Below are 11,151 nucleotides of genomic sequence, written 5' to 3'. Positions count from 1 at the left end.
TGAAAACCTCTGAAAATCAGTGATAAAATGCTCAAAAAAAGTTAATGAAAATGTGGGAAACACAAGGGCAAGAGCCTAGAAGACAAGGTTCAAAGAAGGGTGATCCACCCCTCCACCTTTAATGGCTTTAAACCACAAGTTTTAGCCCACAAATACAGGTGAAAAACAACCCAAAAACAGCAATAAATGATAGAAATAAATAAAGGAAAGAAGCTTGAAGTTATACCTCTTGAAGAGGAATGATCCTTTTGAATTATAAACCACTAATTCCACACCCTTAAGAGCTAAAATACAAGCTTAAACACCTCAACAAAGAACCCTTAAGGTTTGGTTTAGAGTGTCCAGACAAAGGGTATAGAAGTTGCAAGGGAGAGAGAGAAATGTATAGAGAGAAAAATATTTTCCAAAACTTTTGCTCCCTAAATTTTTCTAACCCTAATTTTTGAGAGAGACTTCTCTATATATAGAAATATATCAAACCATCTCTAAAATATCCATACAGATACAGCTAAGGCAGTGCATGTATCTGTGGAGACAGCTGGCACAGCTGGCAAAAAGATTTGAATTTTTACACAAGTGGCCGGTAGGCCACTAGCGGGTCTGCTGGTCCCTCGAATGGTCAGGTTTGAAAAATTACTATTTTGATCCAAAAACACGACACAAGGTTTGTAGATTCAAAACGGAGGTTTCCTGTTGAGGAAATCGAGCATTTGGACAAATGTACAAATCATCATTGGGTGATTCAATCGGTAGCGCCCAAATCGTAAGGGTGATAAAAAATGGGGTGTCTACAATATGATATAACTAATTTTTTTTAACAAAATCATAATCAAAATAATATAATAACTAACATGACAATCAATTATAACTAATACTTTAATAAGTTATCATGAAAATTCACAAAGTAGTAACCTATCAAAAAATAAAATAAAATAAAAAATCACAAAGTAGTAGGGTTTCGTTTTACTAAAAAGATATTTAAATTATAATTATTTAATTTTTTCTCTTATAAAAATTTAAAAAAATATAAAAAAAATTATCCAAAATGAATTTTTTAATCTTAAGTTAAAAAAGACAAGGGGAAATTATCAGAAAGTCCTATTTATCAATTTATTACTCCATTTGGTCCCACATTCATTCTTTTGGATTGACAAGTCCTATTTGGTATGTTTTGTAGACAGTTAGGACCCATTTTGAATTTATGTGATATGTGTATGGACAGGTTTATCCTTTTTTGTTTTTTTTCTATAGAGGTGTATATTAGGATTAAAGGCAGATTTTGTGGGATACATTTGCTGATCCACGTTTGGTAATTTGGGTCTCATGTTTTGAACAGGGATGAACACTGCAGTGCTAGTTGGCTGATTCACGTTTGCTGACCCACGTTTGCTGATCCTCGTCTGCCTCACCGCTATTCTCTTCCTCCGCGAAATCCCACATTCCTCCACGAGAAGACACTGCTCTTCTTTCTCTAGAAATCTCACTCTCTCTCTCTCTGACAATCATGGCGATGGCGGCGAGAAGACACTGCTCTTCTTCTCTATGGTTCTCTCCACTCTCCTCCCTCTTCTTCCCCAGAGGCGACCTCCTAGCTCTCATCTTCATTCTCTCTCTCCTCCTCCATCACCTCACTCTCTCCACCGTTTCCGCCGCCGACTCACACTTCGAGGGTTTTGATGCAGATGACGAAACCCTAGACGATGACCCTATCCATCTCATCGATCTCCCTCTCCGATCCCCAACACCTCCGACTATCACTCAGTCCGACACCATCGAGTCCGATCATGAACCCCCTGATCAAACCCTCTTTTCAGCCGATTCAGATGCACCTCCCAAACCCTCAACGAGTTCGTTCGAGTACTGGGATGAAGACGAATTCGGAGGCCTCCCTGTACAACACCAACCTCCAGAAACGGCGAATAGAAGCCGCCGGCGATGAGAGAGGCGGTGCAGAAGAGAGTGAGAGCGTCCATGATAAGAGAGAGGGAGAGAGATTGTGTTGTGTGTCTAGTGTGAGACGAAGGATGTGAGTAAATGGAACTTTGATTTTGGTTCATGTCGAAACATCAATGGTAAGGTTCACGTCCGACCCCCCAACTTTGATTTTGGTTTTTCCAGTTTGTGTTTTCTTCAGATGGACACTTCCGGCGGATTGTGTTTCGATGTGAACCTTAATCCAGTTTGTGTTTCGATTCTCGTTCTTCAGATGTGAACCTTAATCCAGTTTGTGTTTCAATGTGAACCTCACCGAGCGAACCCCACAGTGTACAACCGGAACTGTGGAACCAGGACTGAGATTGATATTGAGAACCAGAACTGTGAATCGCTGAGATTGAGAACCAGAATAGGTGAGCTTGAGAACGAGAATCGGTGGAATCGGTGAGGTTCACGTCGAAACGTCACAAATGGCAATTGGAAAACAAAGGCTCAAACTGATGTAAAGCTGAAACGTGACACAATCCACGTCATGGAAAAAATAAAATGAAAAAAGTGTCAAATTCACGTCACAACCCACGTCAAAGAAAAAGAGTACTATTACCTTTTTTTGAAACGTGAATCTCACACACCCCTTCCCATAAATACATGCGGGTCTACAAACTCAAATTAACACTTTAATGGTAAAATAGTAAACAAACAACCCAAAGGACTAAACGGTTTAAAAGAAAACAATTAGGACCACATGATCTACAAGATGATAAAATAGGATTTACTGGTCAATTCCCCAAAAGACAACTATTTTTTTTTTTTTTTTTGTTAAACGGAAACTAACTAGGGTGCATAGCATAGAATTTCTCATGTATTATATACAGGGGTGCATGCGGTGCATTTCAGGCGGTTTAAAAGTAAAATTACAAATCGAATGATGGATTAACGGATTAGTGAATTGGCAAATTACAATTTATGCAGTTTTTGACAAATTGACGGATTAAAAAATATTCTAACTAATTATCATACATTTACATAATATATAATCCTAATTTATATAATATTTTTTAGATATATAATACAAAATAATTTTACGTAATATGTTTTATATATATAATCACTAATTTGTAATAAATTTCATATCTTACATCTCTCACTTACTCATTTTTATATTGATATTTTATTAGAAGTTAATAAATGTATATATATTAATTATAGCGGAGCGGAGTGATTCGATTTATAGATTATAAATTTTAAAATTTAAATCACAATTAACAATTAGAATAATATAAATTAATACGAATAGGTGCGCTTTTAAAAAACTAGTGGTGTGGCACATGCGATGCATGTGCAATTCAGATAAATAAGCATAAAAACAAATAATAAAGAAATTAATGCAATAATATGTATATTGTCTAAATGGTAAGAGTGTTTTTAATGAAACCCAAGGTCTTGGGTTCAAATCTTACTCATGCCTTTGAATAACATTTTTTTATTTTAGGATAGAAAAATTTGCCACGTGGCAGAAGGAGAAGCTACCACACTATTAGACACCAAGTCATGTGCTCACATATATAATAGTATAGATTAGACGATTTTTTTGCCTAGCCCTAATTGTACATACATACATACATAATACGAGTAGAAACTGAAGCAATACATTCTACACATTTCCACTCTCCTCTCTCGTTTTCTCTCTCCATTCATGTCTCTCTCTCTCTCTCTGATAAAATTCAGAAACGGAAACGAAAAACAGGCTTGTTCTCTTTTTCAACCACCAAAAAGGCTTAATTAGGGTTTGGAATGTGGAGGTACAATGGAAGGCTCTCAACAACTCACCTCTCTCCCTAAACCCTTCACTCACGAAGAACACAAACACTCGCCTCTTCAACTCCCAGACCACCAACTAGGGTTAGGGTTTCAACCCTCTCCTCTCGATCCTGATCAGATTCTCGATCCACCACCCCCAACTGATGAGCTCGATCAGAAAACCGCCGATGAACAGCTTCAGAATCCGCAAATCGTCAGTCAAGAGCTTCAGAATCAGCAACAACCCATTTGCGAAGAGCTTCGAAATCAGGAAACCACCGATGAAGTGCTTCTGAATCAGCAAAACGTCAATCGAGAGCTTCAGAATCAGGAGGGAATCAATGAAGAGCTTCAGAATCTGGTTTTGGAAGAGAGGGAAAAAGTGAGCGAGAAGGGTGTGGATCGCGAAGACGATGGTGAGGGAGCAGAGAGCAAAGCCGAGGAGAAGAAGGGTGATCGTGAAGTGAGCGATGATGATGCTGAGGGTATTGATGGTGGAAATGATAGTGGTGATGATGATGATGATGATGATGATAGGAGTGAGAATGAGAAGGAAGATGAGAATGGAAATGAGAATGTTGGAGGAGAGACTGGGTTGGTAGCGGGATCGAAGGACCGGAGCTATAGAAAATACAATTATCCATTGAAACCTGATGCCGAAGATTGTTCCTATTATATGCGAACGGGGTTGTGCAAGTTCGGATCGAATTGCAAGTTCAATCACCCTCCCAGAATGAAAAATCAGGTATACTTCAGTTCGATATTTTCTAAAATTAAAGATGAATATTGATTGATGTGTATGAGTGGGACATTGATACTTAGGCGTTTCAGTTGTCTCTGTGGAATTTAATGGTTTTTCTCTGTTCTATATTTGATGGGTTTTAGCTGGTAAATTTGAGTTTTTTAATTTATTTTTTATTTCTTATTGGTTTTGTTTCATTGTTGATTGCTTTGTTGGGTTGTAATTAATTGTTTGTTTCTTATGTTACTGAAGGCTCCAAAGGAGAAGATCAGGGAGAAGGAAGAATATCCGGAAAGGCCGGGACAGACTGAATGCAAGGTTATGATTATTATTGTTATGATTATACACGTTCTTATCTAACATCACGTGGATGAAAAAGATACATTTCTTGTCGGATTTGTTATTGTCAAGGTTTTTCCTGCCGTGATCTTTCATTTGCATGTCATATGTGATATTTGTCGCTAATTTTGGGTATATTGAGAGGCAAGCAATAGCTAGACTAACTAAAGTGAGAATCTTTATAAAGCAGAAGATTCAGTCAGTTTTTGAATTATACCTTCCCCAGAGACATAGATTTGCATCTATACTTAGTGTCTTTGTGTTGGGCTCATTGTATCGTTCCTTTGTCGGAAAATATCATTTAGTTAAATTTTAGCCTAATGTGTGTTTACAATGCGGTTTCTTTATTTGAGGAATTACATGTGTAATTGATATGCAATAGTCCATGGGTAATGCTTCAAGGTTTGGTGAGGCTTTGCCCATGAAAATGGCCTATCAATTGAGCCAGTGGGCCCACAATCAGTAGGAGAAAATGCTTATGCTTCTAGCTAGCTGTCCTAGTCTATTGAGTTTGCACATATGCGCTAGCGTAATTGATAACTAATTTGTTGATAGGTGTGTATCCTGCTGAGTGTTATCCGTGTCATGAAGGTAAAACTAGCCCTTCCTCTCTGTTTCCAAAAAATGACAGGGTTAATGCGGGAGTCCAGGCATAACCACAAGCTTCAGTGAAATCTACTAGTCCCTTACTGTGGCCACCAGACCAACACATCCATACATACTATCTCTGGTGAGCCATTCCGTTAGGGTCATGTGTGGGGTTGCACCATTCCTCAATGGGGGACCATGGCGTGGTGCTTCTGTTCTGCATGGGTGTCCAGAGTCAACAGTCAAGTGTCAGGCTGACTCTGGTAGGAAGCACCGCAGAATTGAAGGCCTATTCACTGGAAAAATAACTGTAGAGGCATTGGCCCTTGATACCCCAAAATAAAACCTTCTTGTGTGGTTAAGTTCCAATGTACCACAAAGGCAGTTCTGGCATCACCTGGCACCTGCTGAATAATGCCTAACATAGGGCAAACTATTTTCTTTTCTTCCCCCCTCCCCCTCCCCCTCCCCCTCCTACTGTCAACGGGGTGAAACTTAATGGATCACTCTGGGTATGGTTGCATTTTTCATAATAGGAGTTTTTCTAAAATAGTACTCTTTTTATTATCCGATCAAGTAATTTTGCATTGTTTTTTTTTCCTTTCCTAAATCAACGGTCTTGAGGATTTATGCATTTGGTCAATTTATAGTAGTAGTATGCAATATATATGTGAGAAAACTCCCTCCCTCTTCACATCTCTGGTGGCTTGAAATTCTGTGTGAAATATTAGGCTCTATAATCCATTTTAGCTGTGGAAGGCCATTTCCTCCAGTGATTTGGGCCCGAATTTATGTAAAAAATACATGTCTATAATTTTGTTAAATTGTTTTCTCAAATTATTTGTCTTTCTGATGTTTGATTAAAGTGTTGGAAATCTACAAACATTGGTGTCAGTCAGATCCATTGATCTAGAACCATATTTGTTCAAGATTTTCGTAAGAACCTTTGAACCCAGGGAAAATCTTTGTGGCACACTTTTTTCGGTCCTCGCAAGAGATTTTGTGCAATAGATTTAGCATCCACAAACTTTTGATAGTAATCTATGCTCTCTAATGCAAAACAATCACATCTTGATTTTGGGCAAATTGATGTTGTCATTTGATGCATTGCTTATATGTTACTAGTTAAATCCAATATTAATGTAACACAGTTTTGAAGTCATATAAGAAATGAAAAACTGGTTCTTGCATTGTTTAAACTGTCAACAGTGTCAATTCCCCAGCATGAGTTTTTATTATCGCGAAGTATCACATATTTGAATACAGTTATCGTTATTTATCAAATATGTTTCTATCTAACAAAGACTGTTGGATTTAATGAAGACATCGAGGAAAAAAGAGTTTTTCGAAAGATTTTCCATCACTTAGTGATGAAGATATGATCATGAAAGCATTATTGTATGTAATAATATTCCTACATGTGCTGGCCCAGAACTTAAAAGAACGAGGGGGTTTAGAGGTTCTTCCAAGCTTTTAAATGAGTAGGTCTTCAAGTTACTGCAATTCATAGTGCTAAGTCATGGTAATTCAAAGTGAATACCTTGTTATTTTGCTCCTGCTTTCCCTGTTTTCCCAAAGCTTATCCATTTATCTTTCAGAAGGGTAAAGTTTCTGATATGTGGCTATCAGATGACACTGACATTCACTTGACCTTGCTGTATTATTATCTGTTTGGTTGAGTAGTATATGCATGGACTACTGTTTTTACTAATATCAATCTCACGGTGTTATAATCCTTATCTTGAGTTGGTTGCAGTATTATCTGCGGTCTGGAGGGTGTAAGTATGGAAAAGCTTGTAGATACAATCACAGTAGAGGAAAAGGTCCAGTAGCTCCAGTGGCTCCAGTAGTAGAGTTCAACTTTCTGGGTCTGCCAATCCGGCCGGTATCACTTTTATACATCGTTTCAAAATTTTATTTAATACCTGTCCTTAATACCATACGAAATTTAACTTGATTCATCTCTCATGATTTCCTGGTTATATAAAGGTTATGTTTAGTAGTTTCTGTCTTTTGGAACAGTTTTCCACAAATATCCTGACAAGGTTAAAATTCATTCCAGGGAGAAAGAGAGTGCCCCTACTACATGCGCAATGGCTCCTGCAAGTATGAATCAAACTGCAGGTTTAATCACCCTGATCCAACTGCTGTGGGAGGAGGTGACACTCCTTGTGGATATGGTAATGATGGACCTGTTTCATTACAAGGTGCATCTCAACCAACTATTTCATCTTGGTCGACGCCAAGAGTGTTGAATGAGACTACTGTTCCTTTTGTTCCAGTGATGTTTTCGCCAACCCAAGGGGTTTCTTCCTCAAATCTGGAATGGAATGGTTATCAGGTATTTTGTTACTCTTATGCTACAATTTGAAGCCAAGTAACTTTCATTGCCTTGAGAAATTATTATCACCAACACTAGTATTAGTCTTCTTTTGAGTTGGGGGCTATTTCTATGGCTAATCTGTTCTATGGGCCCAAACATGTAATTGAGGGGGTTGCGGATGCACCAAAAAGAGCTGTGGATATCAGCCCCTTTCGTTATTGTTATCTGAAATATGGTATTCTCTTCATTTTCTCCTATCTTTTATGCTCTTTTTTTCTGTAATAAGCAGCTCAAGATGGTATTGCGAACACTTTATCGGAGATAACTTGAGATTCTGATTTGTTGCTATTGGGTTTTTAATTCATTTGTTTCACTTTCTTTCATCTGTATTATAGATAAATGCCAAAGACACTGGTAATTTGAACAAATTAATTGTGTTTTCCAATAAATTATTATATTTAAAATGTGATTAGAACACAGCATTTATACTACTGCATCAGTATCCTTGTTAGTTTGTAAGCTTGATTTAATCTACTGTTTGGAGATGGTATGATATTCAATTCTCATTGTGGACTCTATTTTTTTCCTGAGATACTTTATCAAAACTACTTTTCAAAGGCTCTTGGAGCATAACACTTGGGATGTCAATTGACACAAAGCTCTTGAGAGAATGCCCAAAAGCTTTAAACGTAGTGTATCTCTGCATGTATTTGTGGGTCACGTCCCCTAATCAACTCATCCAGTATTTGACCCTAAGGGTATGCCGTTTGAGCATGACACACTGGGGGAAAAAAAGAAAGAAAATTTGTTTGGACATGTGGGGGCTTGTCTTCATCTTCATTTGTCACCCCAAAAAAGAAATACTTGGGAGTCCGAAGCACCAAGTTGCCTCCCAGCAACCCCAAGTGTTCCTTGTATATTTATAATGGTTAATGAAATGAGTTAGATTAGTACTCTATGTTTACTGTGCTTTCTCCCCTTATATTAACTCTCTCTCTCTCTGTCTCTAATCTTGTCCCCATTCACTTTGTGTCTTGTCAAGGCACCTGTATACCCTACACCAGTAAGGAGCCTGCCTACACCACCAGCATTCCTTAACACTCCGGCTGATGCCAATTTCTATACACATCATACGCAGCCAATGCTAGTTGATGAATTTCCTGAACGACCAGGCCAACCTGAATGCAGTTATTTCTTGAAAACCGGGGACTGTAAATATAGATCTGGATGCAAGTTTCACCATCCTAAGAATCGGATGCCGAAGACAACTGCATCTGCTCTGACTCTAAGTGACAAAGGCCTGCCACTAAGACCAGTAAGTTCATACTTACCTTCTGATTCTGGTTTCTTTTAAAGATGCAGGCTTGGTTGGGAAAACCTTTCATAGAATGCTGTCTTCCCATTTTTGGAGCACGCATTCCTGATACCATAATGATGTAGTCTACATAAATATTTCCTGAAAGAAGGAAGATTAAATATACTCCATCTAATTGGAATCCTCTTTGTCTCTTTTTGCAATTGAATTAATATACTTCGGAAAGGACATGATGGAGCGGTGGAATCAACTAGTGATACGTGTTTCCCCTTAGTACTTTCCCAAATTGGAGGAACCAAATTCCCCCTTTTTTCTGGGAATTTTTTTTCTCAAAAGGTGTTGCTAGTCTAGATAAGGTTCTTATGAAATAGCTTTCAGTTAACTTAAGTAAATTTAAATTCTAAGAAGAGCACGGAAAACTTCTTAGAAGGTGATGATACACTTTAGACATTTCTCGAAATTTTTTTTAACCCGAACACTCTTTGGACACACGTGTCCATTGCATTATTGGTACATTGCACTTAATACATCTTGTGTATGTCCTCCAAGTATTGTTGTCTTGTATTTTTTGGAAATTGCTGGCATGTATCTCAACTTCTTAGGTTCAAATAACCAGTAACTTGAATTGAAACGTGAATTGTCTGGGTGAATGTATATTGATGGGAAATCAGTTTCCCAGATAATTATAATGCTGCATTAGTGATTGGGCTACAGAGCAATGTTGTGAAATCCTGACCGGACCGGCCGGTTGGACCGGGAACCGGGCCTTGTTCCGGTTCGGTCAACCCCCTAGAACCGGAGTAGGAGGAAAACCGGCCAAGAAATGGAAAACCGGGAGACCCGGCGGTTGAACCAGGAAAACCGGTGACCCGGACCGGGTTTGGTGGTTTGGACCGGTGATTTTTTCTTTTTATTTTCTTTCTTTCTTTCTTATATATTTATATATATATATATATATTATAAATATATTTTAAAATTTTGACTAAAAATTCTTACTTCAAGAGTCTCCTCTCATAAGGAAGAGTCTCATTGGAAGTTGGAGAAGATTATGAAAGTCTATTCCTATTTATAGGAAAAGATTTTTCAAAAAGAACCTACAAAATTCTATGTGGGATTCAATCAAATTATTTGAAACATATTGATTGGAGGGAGAGTTGAAAATTTCATTTCCCTCCAAAATTAAACCTAACATTCAATCAATTTGTTTGGAGGGAATGTTTAAAAAATTTAATTTCTTTAAAACAAGTGACTTTTTTTTTTTATCAATTATGACTTGATTAAATATTATTAATAAATATTATACAACAATTTTTATTTTTATTTGAATATTTATATATATATTTATTTATTTATATTTTTTAATTATATAATATTAATTATGACGTCACGGTTCGACCGCTATGGCCTAACGGTTGAACTGGTGACTCGTCCACCCAGTTTTTTTTCCGGTTCGCTCACCGGTCCGATTTTCAAAACATTGCTACAGAGTACACCGATGTACCTGCACAAAGATACGTCTCATCCAAAAATTGAGTACTACTGTTACCCAATTTATCCATTCATAAATAACCGAGTTTGTTCATGTCATAAAACTTAATATTTTTCATAAATAGGATTTTTCTTTTGTCATTGCTGCAATAATTATGCGTTTTGACATCTATTTTTACCTCAGGATCAGAACATCTGCTCGCATTACAACCGTTATGGTATTTGCAAGTTCGGACCTGCCTGTAAATTTGACCATCCAGTAAATTGTGGCCCCTCGGATTCTTCAGCATTGTCCGGACCAGACAAGCCTTCTCCTTCTGGCAACTCGGCAACAACATATGGGGCTAGAATGGTTGTTGGTGGTGACAATGGAAGTGAGGCTCTAATCCAGCAGCATGTGTAAGAAGTTTTGCATAATTAGGGCATCTCTAGTCTAGTGTTTTAGGATTTTGAATTTTCTTCTTAGACATGAGAATTCTCTTTTTACTTCTCAGCTCAGCTGCCACAACCTTTTCAGAGGATGGCATGATATATTTTATCATGTGTTTTATGTAAATTGTGTCTCTCTATGTCAAGTTATGAATGGATTTGGGAAATTATCATTCTCATTGGGTTTGGCAA

The 11,151-nt window shown here is 37.6% G+C and overlaps 1 protein-coding gene across 1 annotated transcript; it reads left to right on the top strand.

The window, feature by feature from the left end:
• The first annotated feature begins 3,565 nt into the window (after positions 1–3,565).
• LOC114314104 (Zinc finger C-x8-C-x5-C-x3-H type family protein) lies at positions 3,566–11,151 on the top strand. Its single transcript, XM_028260548.2, has 6 exons — positions 3,566–4,480; positions 4,730–4,795; positions 7,161–7,289; positions 7,467–7,745; positions 8,770–9,042; positions 10,715–11,151. Exons 1-6 carry the CDS (start codon positions 3,743–3,745, stop codon positions 10,931–10,933), a joined length of 1,704 nt encoding a protein of 567 aa, XP_028116349.2. The 5' UTR covers positions 3,566–3,742; the 3' UTR covers positions 10,934–11,151.

This window comes from Camellia sinensis, chromosome 4 (genome assembly GCF_055761805.1).
Source record: "Camellia sinensis isolate YWXY chromosome 4, ASM5576180v1, whole genome shotgun sequence".
NCBI lineage: Eukaryota > Viridiplantae > Streptophyta > Magnoliopsida > Ericales > Theaceae > Camellia > Camellia sinensis.
Note: the sequence above shows the minus strand (reverse complement) of the source record. Positions and strands in the feature narration are given on the sequence as shown.

Bases quoted from the DNA above. Each gene is read 5' to 3' on its own strand.
- LOC114314104 (XM_028260548.2), top strand. From the start codon at position 3,743: ATGGAAGGCTCTCAACAACTCACCTCTCTCCCTAAACCCTTCACTCAC. The intron at 7,290-7,466 runs GTATCACTTTTA...AATTCATTCCAG, and splicing joins TGGGTCTGCCAATCCGGCCG to GGAGAAAGAGAGTGCCCCTA. The intron at 9,043-10,714 runs GTAAGTTCATAC...TTTTTACCTCAG, and splicing joins AAGGCCTGCCACTAAGACCA to GATCAGAACATCTGCTCGCA.